This window comes from Rhinolophus sinicus, chromosome 12, assembly GCF_057876585.1.
Source record: "Rhinolophus sinicus isolate RSI-liver-muscle chromosome 12, RSI-T2T, whole genome shotgun sequence".
Lineage (NCBI taxonomy): Eukaryota > Metazoa > Chordata > Mammalia > Chiroptera > Rhinolophidae > Rhinolophus > Rhinolophus sinicus.
In genome coordinates, this window is record NC_142512.1 from 21,264,072 (window position 1) to 21,278,641 (window position 14,570).

Here is a 14,570-nt window from a genome sequence, read left to right on the forward strand (position 1 = left end):
GAAGGAGAACTGACTCTGGGTGGTGAACACACAATGGGATTTATAGATGACGTAATACAGAATTGTACACTTGAAATCTATGTAACTTTACGAACAATTGTCACCCCAATAAACTTTAATTAAAAAATCACTAAAGCCCCTTATATAACTGATTTCACAATATTAGGCTCTAGTGTTTGTTAATTCCCTTCTTTTCCTTGGCGTTTGCCCTCAGCTATATTAGGACCAAAGGGGAGAGGTTATTAAATAGATTCCAGCCTTCACAAGGGACAAGACTCTAAGCGGTACCTCAGTCAGCTGACCCCAACAGAACTCTTTTTATTTCTTGAGGCACTGCCGTTGGCACATAGTGTTCATTCTGTTATCCCACCCACCAGAGACCTAAAAAGACTGAATCTGTGCCAAGAACTCTTGGGCGGCTCTATTCTCATTGAGGCATTCAATCTTTCTGCAGTTGCTATCTTAGACACAGTTTGAGCAGCCTCGTTTACAAAGTATCTTTTCAGCTACCTGGCCTTGCAAGCTGGAGCTCTCTGATACCCATCAGGACAAGGTAGTTTCACATACCTGAGGGCCCGCCCAGAGAAAGAAAGATTCTGTGGTCTTTGTTTAACATTCGAGCTTTCCCCCCACTCTTCAGTTGTGATCTAAAGCCTTAATATGCCACCTTCATTTCTGGGTTTTGCAGTAGGAGAAAGGAATTTCATGTTTTAACTGAGTTCATTAGACTTGTTTGAGAAAGGCTGGTCCTTGGTCTGCAGGGAGCTTGACATTGTTGGCAAGGTTTCCTTCACTACAAAGGCCACCGTACACAGCTTGCTAGGGCTGTGTGTGTCTTGTTGGTAGATAACACTGATGAAACCATGCTATCTTGACATAATGTCAGGATCGCCTGCCCAAAGAAAGCTGCTGGCTGCCTACTACTTCCTTGATTTCCTTTGGGAGCAGTACAATTTGGGGGGATGGGGCAGGTGGTCCTGGAAGTCTAATTGTGTGATAGGCAATAGGAAAGGTGACTCCCCAGAAACTTACAAAACAGCATTTGCTTTAACAGTAGTTAATTGTATCTCCTGTGATGCTTTGCTTCTTCTTCCTTTTAAAAGTGAGGTCAGGTTACTGGGGTCACAAGTCAAACTTTGGGTGCCTTTGCAACTCGTGTACTGTACTGCTTTGGAAATGGCCTGACTGCCCCAACCCCCAACCAGCACCAGGCCCTCTGAGGGCCTGCTCTCTTCAGGAAAGCTGTTCTATTTTCAGGGAGAAATCATTATTGCCCCTCAGTTAGAACGTGCCCTAGCCTTTCTGCTCTTACCGTAGCTGGGGCACAGATGAGAGCCAGCGTGCCATTTATAGTAGCCGCATGCGCCTATCCCAAAGCCCGTGCTAGGGAGAGGCGGTCTGCAGGAAATGCCACTGCCAGCCCAGTGCATCTAGAGCTGGTGAGCATAAAAGACCTTACAGATGCACCTATATTTTCCATGTAATTACGTGGATGGTATTTTCCGGTTTTTATTTTTCCTACCCACTCATCTGTGCTGACTGAAATATCGTTTTACCCATAGTAATAGTTGGGAGCAAATTGTTTCTACAGATAAAGACATAGATATATTTCCAACCAACATGCTGCTAATTAAATTGCGTATCTATCTAAACTTGGGTCTGTGCTGCTCATATCAGATGTCCCTGGCATCTTCCTTGAGTGAGTTGCCTTCTGTTCCATGACCCTGTTGTTTTGTTCATTACAGTGTGAGTGACTGCCCCGTGTGGTGTTGATGCCGGCCTGCCATGCTAGCCTGTCTCCCAGGGCCAGGTGACCTGTCCTTTCAGCTTCTTTCTCACACGCAGATGAACACTGGACTTCAGAAATGTAAGTAATCTGGATCCCAGGAGAGGATGTGATACTTTACTTTGTCCCTACACTTGGGCTACTTGAGAGGCACATCTGGGGTACATGGACCATGAACTTGGGTACCTCCAAGACGTCCTTCAGTACAGACAAAAGAAAGCAGTTGCAAAACGTCAGCAATAGGCGACACTTCTGTGATCAGAGAGATGCTCTAAAATACTAGAACTTGCCAGTGTGTGGCATCTTCATTTTAATTGTTGCTGACAGTTACCTTTTGAGCAACAAAGCTATAAGGAGTTTCACTTCAAAAAAGTGTCTGTTTGAACCCCCCTGAGGAATTGAATGAAAACGCACAGTCCAGGTTACTTACTGTGTCTCTGAAACCAGCTATTTACACTGTTCTGTTGTTTTGATCTCTGCACACTCCACCATGGAAACAGACAGTTCCCTTTGGCTTTGCTGTCTGCCTTTGGAGCCAGTGAGCTCAGTTCACAGCGAGCAAAGCTTTCGCCTTCAGTTCCGAGGGATGGGGAGCTAGCTTTCTCAGTATCTCGGGGCGTGTTCCTGCTCATGGACTTCCCACAAGATCGAGTGTTTCAGAACTGTTTGATTCCTGGCTTAGCCTGGCTGGAACGGGGGCGTTAATGCTTCACACTTTCCCAGATTGCTGCCTCTGTCCTTGCAGTGCATGATGTGCAAGGGAAAAATTCTGGTTCTGGTTCATTACCATGTACAGTATCTTCAGGTGTCATAATGACCATATAAATTTGGGATAGACCTTCCATTCAGAGCAAAAGGGGGAAATCAGTGAGGTATCTAGGCTTCCCGTTTAATAGAAAAGGTGCCTCAGTCCCTTCCCTGAGTCCTTTATGACAAGATTTGGCAAGCTTTTTCTAGAAAGGGCCAGATACAAGGCAAGTGTTTTAGGCTTTGTGGGCCATATGCTCTCTGTTGCATCTACTGAGCTCTGCTGTTACAGGGCAAACGCAGCGCCGACAGTACGTAAACAGATGTGTGTGGCTGTGTTCTATAAAACTTTGTAAAAACACAGCAGCTAGATTTTGTCCCGCAGGCTGTAGTTTGCCAGCCCCTGTTCTGTGAGATCATCTTCAGAAATTAAAAATGATCCAGCCTCTTGATTCTTTTCTTTCTTTCTTTCTTTCTTTCTTTCTTTCTTTCTTTCTTTCTTTCTTTCTTTCTTTCTTTCTTTCTTTCTTTCTTTCTTTCTTTCTTTCTTTCTTTCTTTCTTTCTTTCTTTTCTTTCTCTCTCTCTCTCTCTCTCTCTCTTTCTTTCTTTCTTTCTTTCCCCCCCCTCCCTCCCTCCCCCCCCCCCCCCCCCCCCCCCCCCCCGCCAAGAGGAGAGTAAGACTGAGAGCCTGGTTAGTTTTGGGATTTGGCCAATGACTCCGACTTCAGTAATGGCAGAGCCGAAGTTGACAGTCTTCCTTCTGCACCATAGGCCAGCTCTGCTGTAGTAGCTTCCCCCCCAGCCTTTCTCTTCATGAATGACGACTAGGTGATAAAGCTGTATGTGCTCCCTGGCCACACATACCTGCAGTGCTAACTGCATTGTGACTGGCTTTGGGCTTCCAGGGACACGGCTGGAGAGGGAGTATACTTGGAAGCATACAGTAAGATGACAAAGACAAATTCAGTGTCTTCTAGATTCCTTAACTCACTCTGACAGCTTTACCCAGAGATGTGATTATCAGTGGACGAGCCATTTGGGAGGAAAGGCAAGTTGTCAGCTTTATCTTGGGTGCTGACTTTGGATCTCCACTTCTCCCCAAAGCAGCCCCTAAGTAGCTTCTGCCAACCACTGCCCCCAATCTGTATTCGAGAATTGAGATATCCTTCTTTCCTGGTTTCAGGCTCACCTTTCCATTTGGGGGACCGTGTATTTGAATCTCTTGTTACTATGCCTTACTAAATTCATACCTTTGCAGAGGAGAAATCCTATTGGTGTTTTTAAACTTGCTTGCTTTCTTCTTTCCTCTCCCAAAATGTATACGAAAAATCCTATCACGTGACTTACAGCTGTTAAACATTTACAGTTAAGGTGAGATAGAGCATAAACTGTATCCGTTGGGAGCCAGCAGCTAAAGACTCCCCAGAGCCCAAGCCGATCAGCTATACATACCTTCAAACCAGGTTCCCAGCTTTGCGATTCAGCCTTTCCCTACCCTCCATCCTCAGTAGGGTCTTACAGCTTGCCAGAAACACAGAGCTTGGTATCTGGTGGGGAGGGGATGGGGTATAGAAGCTTATAGCTTACTGTGCTTTATATTGTAAGAGTCAGCAGCTCAAGGCAGGCGCGATGGATCAGGGACATGTGGCTTCTTGGCCCAGCACTGTAGATCACCGTGCTAATCCCTTGTCCCCAGGCTCGAGCCGCCATATGTACAGAATCACAGGATTGATACCTTCTAGCTCCACATTTTCTCTTCTCCCTTCCTTTTCCATGTGTGTAGAGGGATGTAATGCATATGCTGTCCTAGATGTATAATTTGCTATGGAGCAGGCTAGATTAAAGAACTTCTTGGCTTGGGGTAGGTATGGTACTTGGTAGAGGACCACAGTTAGGGTTACGCGGATGCTGTCCTAGAGCTTTCCTAGATTATATGGTGTCCTTGCTTTTGAGAGTCCTCAGCCATTTTGGAACTCTGTGCTTGAAAATTTATTTTCCTCTGACCCATCTTCTCCCAGTTCCCCAGAAAATGTGTTTTTGAACATTTTTTCTTCGTTAACCCCAAGCTTCTACTCCTATTTCCTTAGCTCATAGTCAGGTATATAGTGGCTCAATAAATGTTTCTGAGTGAATGGCTGAAATGACCAAATATCCTTGATTCTCAAATCATCTTTTAGACCCAACTCTGACCTCTTTGATTGTAGAGTCTTGGGGCCTAGTACAAATGTTAAAATTACAGTCTTTTACTGCTTCTTTGTATGCCTGTCTGCCCCCTACTGGAAGGGCCTGGAAATGGTGAATTGGCCCAATCACTGGATAAACTCACAGAAATATCAGAAATATTAGCTAACATCTGCTGAGTGTTTGCCATGTGCCAGGCACTATCTTGAATATTTTTATAAATGTTCTCATTCATTCCCCAATAATTCTGCGTGGTGGATTCTCATCTTTCTTTTAAGGATGAGGTCCAGAGAGTTTACCACTTCCCAAAGTCACGTTACAGTTCCGTAGCTGGCCTGGAGCTCTCTGCAAAGCCTGCGTTAGCACACTGCCTGTGCCTCTGCCCCCCTGCACGTGCTGCCACATCTTCTGGGCTTCCAAACAGGAGGCTGTACAGGGCCGTCCCTGTGCGGAAGCCTGGGTTCAGGGAGATTTTCTCCCCAGCCCCTGGGATCAACAGCAGTGCTTTCTGCTACATGGAACTCTCTGACTCGAGTCCAGGGGCTCAGGCTGTTGGGCTAACTTGGTCAGATTACTTTGATCTCTCTGTGGGCAGACACAGCCACACCTATCTGTGAATAATAAATATCGACAGTCATCGTTCCTGTCCACAGAGTGTTTCCCGTTCACTGCATCTCTTGATCTTAGTAATTCTGTGAGTAGGACAGCAGGTGTCATCAGTGTTGAGGAACGACTCAGAGGAGGAATGACCGAGACGCTGCATAGTCAGATAATAGAGCCAGTGCTGGAATTCGGATCTCTCGTTTTTCCTAACCAGATTTTATCTTTACACTGCCTTATGTCTTGATTAAAAACAAACCCTACTGGTACCCGTTATTTAAATAAGTTGCTTACAAAGCCGTGGTATCTGTGTTAGCTGTGCACATAGGGGAAGAGGTTACAGAAGAAAGAAAGGCTCCAGGGTGCCTGTGTGGCGACTGAGATAAGAAAGTATTGAAAAAAACTTGGCTCTTTTTTAAGGGTTGGCCTTCCGTGTGGTATGTGAGGTGGATAATGCTTGGATTTTCAGAAGTAGCCTCTAGTCCAATATACTCATTTCATCCTGGAGATTCTTCCTTAACAAAGACGCTAGCCTGTGTCCACTCTCCGCAGCCTTACTTCCTTTGATTCGGATTCCTTTATTTGACTGCTCTCATCAGCGCTGTCAACATCAATGGAGAACTAATCAGTGCCCCATTTTATACTCCTGAGTGAGGCCAAGCTCCCTTCTGCCTCTGCTAGAAAAACCCAGCCTGCGAGTTGGTACTGGCTTGGAACAAAGGAACTCTGTTATTCAGCAAGCCACTGGATCCCTTTCTCTTGGCCTTTAAGGAAAGAAGCCCACCAGCCTGGAGGAAACCCCAGGGGCAGACCTTCACTTCCTGTCTAAACTAAAACCCAGCAGCTTCAGACTCCCATTTCTCAGCCCCAGCTGTTCAGTCAGGCAGCACCTATGCTTTGGCAGTTACCGAGTATTTACTATGTGTCTGCTCTGGGTAAGGTACTGAGCTAGGAGTGCCACGTGATTCTGACCAGCCAGACAGACGTCTCAATACAGTGGCTGACCAGGGCAGCGTCTGATGGAATCCTGGTACGTTGAGTGTAGGGACTGTCTTTCAGTGATTCCAGATTTTTGTTGTATCTTCTTGCCCTGGAGAATGTAAGAGCGGTCAGAAAACGGCCCCACTTTATGGAGACTGGAGCCCATTAAGGGACAGTGGTGTATAAAAAGCAGAACTCAGACTCTGTTCTCAGGGCTTTGACCCTCCACACCAGCCAGTGGGTGGGGAAGCATTCTGGGCCTCTGCCTCCCTCTCCTTCCTACCCTCAGTTGTCACCCTCATATTCATCCTTTTAAGACCTTCTCCAAACCAGTCATCTTACAGACATTTCATTTATAGGTCGAGCACCTATTCTGTACTCAGTAAATAAAGCAGACCCTTAACTATGTCGGCATGCCTACTAAGTTCAAGGCATTGTGGCAGTATTTGAAAGCACAAAACTTTTACTATCTGTACCCTTTTTGCTAAGTTCTACCTTGTTTGAGCATGGGCCCAAATCTCTCTGCCCCTCCTAAACTTGAGCTTGCTTTTCCTGCTTCCAAGAGCAGCAGTTTCTAACTAGTTGTTGCCAGCTAACCAGCAATGTCACCAAAGGACGGCAGCTGTGCCCGCTTCCTTCCAGCACACTCACTAGCCGACTTCTGTTCTAGTGGGTGCCCAGTGACGTGGCTCTGAATGGGGTGTCCTTGCGCCAAGCCAGCTGAAGCCACAAGCTGGGCAATCAGTCCACTGCTTCGTCCTTGGTCTGTATGGCTGCCTTCTGCAAGGGGAGGAAGGAGGAAGGGAGTCAGCTAGCTGAGCCTCGGCTCCCAGCCAAGCCCCTTTCCTTCTGCCTTGGGCAGTCTGTGTACTTACTCAGCAAGCCTTTATTAAGCACCTTCTGTGTGTACTCGGGAGATCCTCTCTGAGAGAGAGGAATAACAGAGCAGAGACCTCTTGCAGGAGCCTGGCGTCCTTAAAGAGCTCTTGTTCTCAGAACCTTTTCCCCTTTGACTGGAAGCTCCACATCCGCTGGAGCCCCCTGATGGGAGGCCACTGGAGATGGGAACAAAGGGACTGTTAGCAGTAATGAGGCACATTGAGTGGATGTTTCCGCAGCCTCCAAAGGAAGGCAGGTTTTTCCTCTTTCGTTTTGGAAAGTGACAGCTGACAAGGGCCGAATACAGACTATTTTTGGCTCTCGGGACTTAAAGATTCTCTGAATCCTTTCTTCTCAGATTCCCTCCCTGCTGCCTTGTCATTATTGTCACCCCCACAAGGAAATAAATAAAGCCTTTTGATCTTCACCCTGTCAGGCCTAGAGTCAGCGGTAAACAAAAGTGAACTTGTGACATGGGTGGGGGGGAGATGTTGGCAGCTTATTCCTCTGCCCCTGACAAAGCAGCATCCTGTCAACTATGCCAGGATGCCCACCCAGTGGGCATGGTGCCCTAGCTGCCAAGGCCAAAGAGAAATCCGATGCCTCCCCGGCCACTGTAGACTGAAGAGTAGTCACTCTGGGTGCCCTCTTTATCTGGGTGTCCTGGGGAAAGGACCGCGTGGCCCCAGAGGGCCCTGACAAGCAGCTCTGCTTAGAACCTTCAACCCCCAGGCCAGCGTGGGCTGCTAGGAACTTGGAGAGAGTTCCATGTAGAAGTCACCTCTGAGAATTGGCCAAGTCCTGGCCCTGTGAGATACGGGACTTTTGAAAGTCCCTCTGCTATTTATTCCAATCTTTGGTGACCGCACTTGTAAAATGGGAGTCATGATAGTACTTACTTCCTCAAGCAGTAGCAGAGAGAGCCTGTCACTCAGCGTAAGGCCTGGCCCCTTGTAAGTACTAAGTGTCAGCAGTTCTGTTACCGTGGGGGCCAAGGCTGGGTGTGAAGCGAAGACCAGGGAGGACACCTGAGCTGTTCCCACCTCCTCTGCCTCAGGCCGCAGAAGGGCACGTAGAAGGGCTGGTTGGCTTGGCACTGATGAGCTCCCTCTCCTTCTCTGCTCTCCTTCCCCTTCTCTCTCTCTAGGGGACACTACACAGAAAATGAGAACTGCTCACTGTCCTACCCCAGCCGAATTGGACGCGTATGCTAAGAAGGTCGCAAACAACCCACTGACTATAAAAATCTTCCCCAACAGTGTGAAGGTTCCCCAGCGGAAACACGTTCGTCGTACTGTGAACGGCCTCGACACATCAGCCCAGCGCTACAGCCCCTACCCGACTCAGGCTGCCACCAAGGCAGGCCTGCTTGCCATTGTCAAAGTGCCAGCCAAAAGCATCCTCAAGGACTTTGACGGCACCCGAGCCCGGTTGCTCCCTGAGGCCATCATGAACCCCCCAGTGGCACCCTATGCTACTGTGGCACCCAGCACTTTAGCCCACCCCCAGGCCCAGGCTCTGGCCCGCCAGCAGGCCCTGCAGCATGCACAGACCCTGGCCCACGCCCCTCCCCAGACGCTGCAGCACCCTCAGGGTATCCCGCCGCCCCAGGCGCTGTCCCACCCTCAGAGCCTCCAGCAGCCTCAGGGCCTGGGCCACCCCCAGCCCATGGCCCAAACCCAGGGCTTGGTCCACCCTCAGGCCCTGTCTCACCAAGGTCTCCAGCACCCCCCCAATCCCTTGCTGCATGGAGGCCGGAAGATGCCAGACTCAGATGCCCCCCCGAATGTGACCGTGTCTACCTCAACGATCCCCCTTTCCATGGCGGCCACCCTGCAGCACAGCCAGCCCCCGGACCTGAGCAGCATCGTGCATCAGATCAACCAGTTTTGCCAGACGAGGGCCGGCGTCAGCACTACCTCAGTGTGCGAGGGCCAGATCGCCAACCCCAGCCCCATTAGTCGCAGTCTGCTCATCAATGCAAGCACCCGGGTGTCGACCCACAACGTCCCCACTCCAATGCCTTCCTGTGTGGTCAACCCCATGGAGCACACCCATGCGGCCACAGGCCCTGTCAACCTGCCCACGGGCATCTCTCGAGCCCCCACTGGCTACACTAGCGACCTCAAGCCAGTGGCCTGGAACCAGCACCAGCTGGCCCACCTCCAACAGATGTGCAGTGAGGCTGGTGGGACGCCGGCCCCGGGCCTGACAGGCAAGCACGCTGCCGGACGCGAGCTGGCAGGGCCTGGCTTTGTGGGCAAGGCGCCCGCCTACCCGCAGGAACTCTGCCTGGCGCAGTCTTTCCATCTGAAGCCTCCCCTGGAGAAGCCAACCCCCTCCCCACCAGTCAACGGCCTGGCAGCCCCACTGGCCTACCCCAATGGTCACTACTTCCAACCCCTGTGGAACAACATTCTGCCCACTCCCAATAGCGACAGCTCGGGGTCTCAGGACCTCACTATGCCGTTCCATGGTGGGCAGCCCACAGGTGCACCCCTCGACTGTGCAGCGGCTGCTGGGGCCCACTACCGAGCAGGGACCGGGGGCGGGCCCGTGGGGAGCCAGAACAGCTTGATGCAGACGGTGGATTACCTGAGTGGGGATTTCCAGCAGGCCTGCTTCCGCGAACAGAGCCTGGCCGTGCTGAGCAAGGCCCACCGAGCCCCCGGCAGCCGAGCCCCTGAGCCCACAGATAGTCGAAGTCTTCATATTCAGCACCCTGGGTATAGATAGGTAGCCCGGCGCCCGCCACAAGCTACACATCACATCACCCTCCTAGGTTTAGTCTCACGTTTGAGTAATTGGATAGTTTCCAAGTTTTGCTGCTCCAATGTGATCATTCTTAGACGTCTAAGAGAGAGAATTAGGTGGGATTGAGGACGGGGGTGGGAGGGTCCTCTGCTCTCATTCTCCCCTCCACCCGCTCCAGTAGCCTTTGGGTTTATGTTAGGACCTAATCCCAACCCCAGGCCTTTTCTGTCTGCTGCCTGCCTATCAGTCCTGTCCCTCTGTCTGTCATCCATCCATCCGTCCTGCACACTGCTGTGCGTTTTGCACTAGCTGCCTCCTGTCTTTCTGCTCTGCCTGTTTTCCCTTAGGACTGAGGTGTGAGCTGACGGGAAGGGTCCTATGCGAGAGAGCCGTATGTGCCCAGCCCTAAGCTAGGCCTCTCCCTGTCTGTCTCTTTCTCGGACTAAGAAGCTAGACTTCCCAAGGGCTTTAGAAGCTAATTCCTTATTCACCCAAAGACCTCAAATCAAAACTGACCGGTCTTCATCTTCTCTCAGCCCTCCTCCAGTCCTCAAGGCTTTGTTTTACATCTAATTGATCACAGGGCCGCTGCACTTGCCCTTGCCACACTCCTCAAGGGCACCTGCAGGCACGTGGCTATTGCTTTGAGACGGGGAGGGGGGGATGATCTGCTTGGTTCCTGACTCCCCTTTCTAGCCCTAGAGAAACGCAGTGACATCCAGGATAAGATCCCTTTCTCACTATTGGTTCTCTCCTGACTCACCCCCATTCCACCCTCAAGCAAAACAAAACACTGATCTTACTTGAGGTATTTGGTAGGTAAGGGATGATCACGTTGGAGTTTGGAATTAAAAACACCAAAAAAACCAAAAAAACAAAAACAACAAAAAAAACAAAAAAAATCATTTGGTTCTCTACACTGGCTAAGCATATTGCTCTACACTGTAATTTTAAATGTCATGTTCTGTATGAATGTTGTGTGGGTTTGAGTAGCCTTGTGAGTGGCCCCACAGGTACTTTCACCCGCTAGTCACCTCCTTTCGCAGCCCCTCAGTTTGATGAAGAAAGAGAAACACAAAGCCTTAAGCTCTTTGAATTCTTCCTTTACCAAGTGAGCATGGTTCTAACAGCCGGAGATGGGCCTATATTGGAAACAGCCCCTCCTGCCCCCCCCAACCCCCCATCCATTCTCGTACACCCTCTTCATGCTCAGCACATCTCATTCCCAAGTGACAATTAGTTGGCTAGAAATTTAAAACTCTTCTGTAACTTTAAAACTTAGATTATGCTTTGTTGTAATTTTTTGCACCCTTCTGTTAAAGATGCATAGTTGAGCTCTGCCTTTTTTTTTTTTTTTTTAAACCAAATAAGCCCTTACTTTTCCTTTTGTCTCTGGGGAATGTGAGCTGATGTTCTTATTTAAGGTTTTGGGTTTTGTTTACTATTCACTGTTCTTTAGCCAGAAATTCTCTAGTGATCTGAAGCAATGTGACTGAAGACCAGTTGTTAAATTATGTGTTGGCAAGTTGCCTTATATTTAAAAAGAAAAAAAAAAGAAAAAAAATGCCTGATTGTGTTATGCCAAATGATAGCAACATGAAGTCCTAATTTATTGTTCCCGGTTGTTTTCCTGCCATTTGTGAACACTGGTACCTCCCTGTCCCCGAGCCCTCAGGAGCACCTGTGGCTTCTGGTGCAGTGCCCTCTCCCAAGGTGTGGGCCACCCCCTCACCCAGGGCCCCCTTCCAGTTCTTGCTTCTCTGAGTTAAATTGAAAGAGCACCACTGTCTCCCCTTTATCCCTTGCTTGAGCTCCAAACCAGATATTTTTGCTGTAATTTTTTCCAATGCCTCTCCCCAAAAGGTGAGCTGCCATTTTAGGAAATTGGACCAGACACCAACTTGGGGGCTTGAAATCAAACTTCAGACCCATCTCTTCCTGTGTAGGGGTGCAAGTCTCTGAAGCTCACTCCCACCTCTAATCTGCATGGAAAATGTACTGTGACCCCACCTCCACCCCCAACTGCCCTCGCCTTTGGTGTGAGATGTTTCCTACTTCACCCTGAGCCCCTGCCCCCTCTGCCAGCCAACCCCCCAACCAGCAATAAGGGTCCAAACCAGGGCCTCCTATCCACACTCCCTGCCTCCATCCCACACTACCCCTAGGGAATACTGGGGTTCCCTGTGCGCTCCACACACTGTAGCATTCATTCTCCATCTCCCTCATCTCACCTGTGGTGGTTTATGGGTGTGATGGGGTTTTTAAGATTATTATAAACCAGTAAACAGAAAAAACTCACCTTTCGATCTTGTCCTATTCGTTGAATGGTGTCAGTGTTTGAGGTGATTTTTCTTAATGATTTCTAATGTCTCATTTGCTAGAAGGAAAACAATTCCTCATTTTTAGGAGGGGGACCCCTAGAGTATTCATCTCATTCAGAAGCCCTCCCAACCCGTTACCGCAGACCAGGTGCTGTGGGGGTTATAAGACTCTTCAGTCAGCCCCTGGGAGGTACCCAGCTGGCAGGACCTCCCCATAGGCGGGACGCTAGGGCCTTGAGGTTTGATGGGTAAGTATGGTTTGCTGCCCTTCACTGGAGGCCTGAGGTATACTGCCACTTCCCAAGGACTATCAGTTATTGAAAAATGGGGATCTGGTTTGCTAATAAGCCAATTTAAGATTAAACGTCCCACTCCTTCCACTTGCAACACTTTGGAATTTCTGAGGACTTCTGACAGGCAGAGTAAGTGCTATAGTCTATAACATGAAAAGTGGCCTTTTGGGTGTTTTGAATCTTACGGGTTGAGTATTGGAGAACTTTTTTTGTCTGCAGGGGGAAAAAAATCCAAAAGAGCTATTTACAGTTGACCCTTGAACAACTTGGGGGTTTGGGACCCCCCACACACACACACACCACACTTGAAAATAACTCGGAAAACAACCTGTTGACTAGAAGCCTTACCGATAAATAAGTCGATTAACATTTTGTATATGTATTATATACTGTAGTCTTAAAAGGAAAAATATTTAAATCGTAAGATACATTTACAGTATTGAAAAAACCTGCATGTAAGTGGACCCATGCAGTTCAAACCCATGTTCAAGGTTCAGTTATAGTTCCCCCCTCCCCTTTCTGAGTGGGTTTCAGTTAAGATGCGATGGAGGGAAGGAGCAATTCCACACGTTGTGGGATTCAGTGAGGGTGGAATCACCCTTGGTAGCAAGAGCCAGTAGTGGCTGTCAAAATACTGATAGACTTGAAAGCACGCTCCCCTCTTGAGCAATGTCTGTTTCTGTGGGGTGCCCTTTCGTGAAGGGGCTTCCCTTCTCATACCATCCTGTGAAAGAAAGCCCTCTTCTGTCAGACTAATTGCAGTCAACCCAAGGTCACAAAGGTAGAGTAGGTGGTAAGGTCAGCTCGGTTCTGCCCCCACAGTGAACAACTGGGTTGGATGCCTGGGTGAGTCCAGCCCACTGTGATGCAAAATTTGGCCTGGGTTCCACAAGGCAACCACGACTGCCTGTAAGAGCACTGGACTGAGGGCTAGGCCTGGGCCTGGGGTCGACTGCAATATCCCATTCATTGCTGCACACAACCGGAGGCACCATCCCCTCGGCGTGGTGCAGTGGCAGAGTCTTGCCAGGAGAGGGAGCCCACGCTTGATGCCGGGTGTCTGGTTTCTCTTGGCAGGACGGTTCCACCTGTTGACTGAAGCAAGGACTTAAGGGAATTTCTTCTGCTAGAGCCCAAGGTTTTCCCTGCCAGCTTCTCGGTGTCACTGTACCAATGTGGTTTATCTGGTGAAGGGGCTGTCTTTACTTTCTCAGCAAGGCAGCCAGGGCCCCAGCTCCCCTAGATAAGTGAATTTGGCTTTTTGAGGGCTAAGCTGGTGGTTAGTTTCCCAGGCTGTGTTATGCTCAGTCTTTTCCTGTCATTTTCTGAGAAGGGCTCTGCACCTGAGCCTATGTGGGAGAGTAGAGAAGGCAAGAACTACAGCCCTTGAACCTTCCTCTCCCTAGATAATTTCCATTATTGGGCCTTTTCTCAGGGCCAGACAAGAGCAAAGCGCTTGGTGCATGTCATGCTGGGACTCTGGTCCTGCTCCCCGCACAAGAACGCAGGACATGGTGAGGCCAGAAAGCAACACCACCGGAGCCATGGATAGGGGAGTCATACCTACATTCTTGCTGGCGGCTGGGTTGGAGACACGAAGCAGGAGCCACACAATCCACAGCCCGCCGTCCACTTCTCTGCCAACCAACCAACTCCCATCATAGCCATGGCAGTTCTATCAGTGGCTAATGTCTAACCAGTAACAGCTGACGGCCAACTAGTCACACCTGACCGACCACCACCCAACCCAACACCTTTCCACATGAGGCTGAGAACCTGGAAACTGCTCTCTGGGACTCTGCCCCCACAGTGCTGATTGGTTTGTCTTTACAACACATTTAGGTAAGCAGGATTACTCACTTTACCAGTGAGAATAAGGATACCCCCCATATAGCTAAGTAGCTTGCCAGAAAGCAAGCACAGCAAGCATCCAACCCCAAACCTATTGGCAAAATTTAAGGCAGCTAGCTGTACTTCTAGGGATTGCTGGAGCTTGAGACAGAATCCAGGCCCTGCCCCAAACCAGC

The 14,570-nt window shown here is 49.3% G+C and overlaps 1 protein-coding gene across 6 annotated transcripts in view; it reads left to right on the forward strand.

Moving 5' to 3' along the window:
* Window positions 1–12,233, forward strand: part of FAM222B (family with sequence similarity 222 member B) — a 56,427-nt gene extending 44,194 nt beyond the window's left edge. For 4 of the 6 annotated variants that reach the window (XM_019739541.3, XM_074320198.2, XM_074320197.2 and 1 more), the window contains 2 exons: window positions 1,746–1,867; window positions 8,323–12,233. In XM_019739541.3, the coding sequence (XP_019595100.3) occupies window positions 1,786–1,867; window positions 8,323–9,911 (1,671 nt within the window). In that variant the 5' untranslated portion in view covers window positions 1,746–1,785 and the 3' untranslated portion in view covers window positions 9,912–12,233. The remainder of the gene's footprint in view (window positions 1–1,745; window positions 1,868–8,322) is intronic. The other 2 variants (XM_019739543.3, XM_074320200.2) reach the window with 1 other exon arrangement.
* Window positions 12,234–14,570: the final 2,337 nt, after the last annotated feature.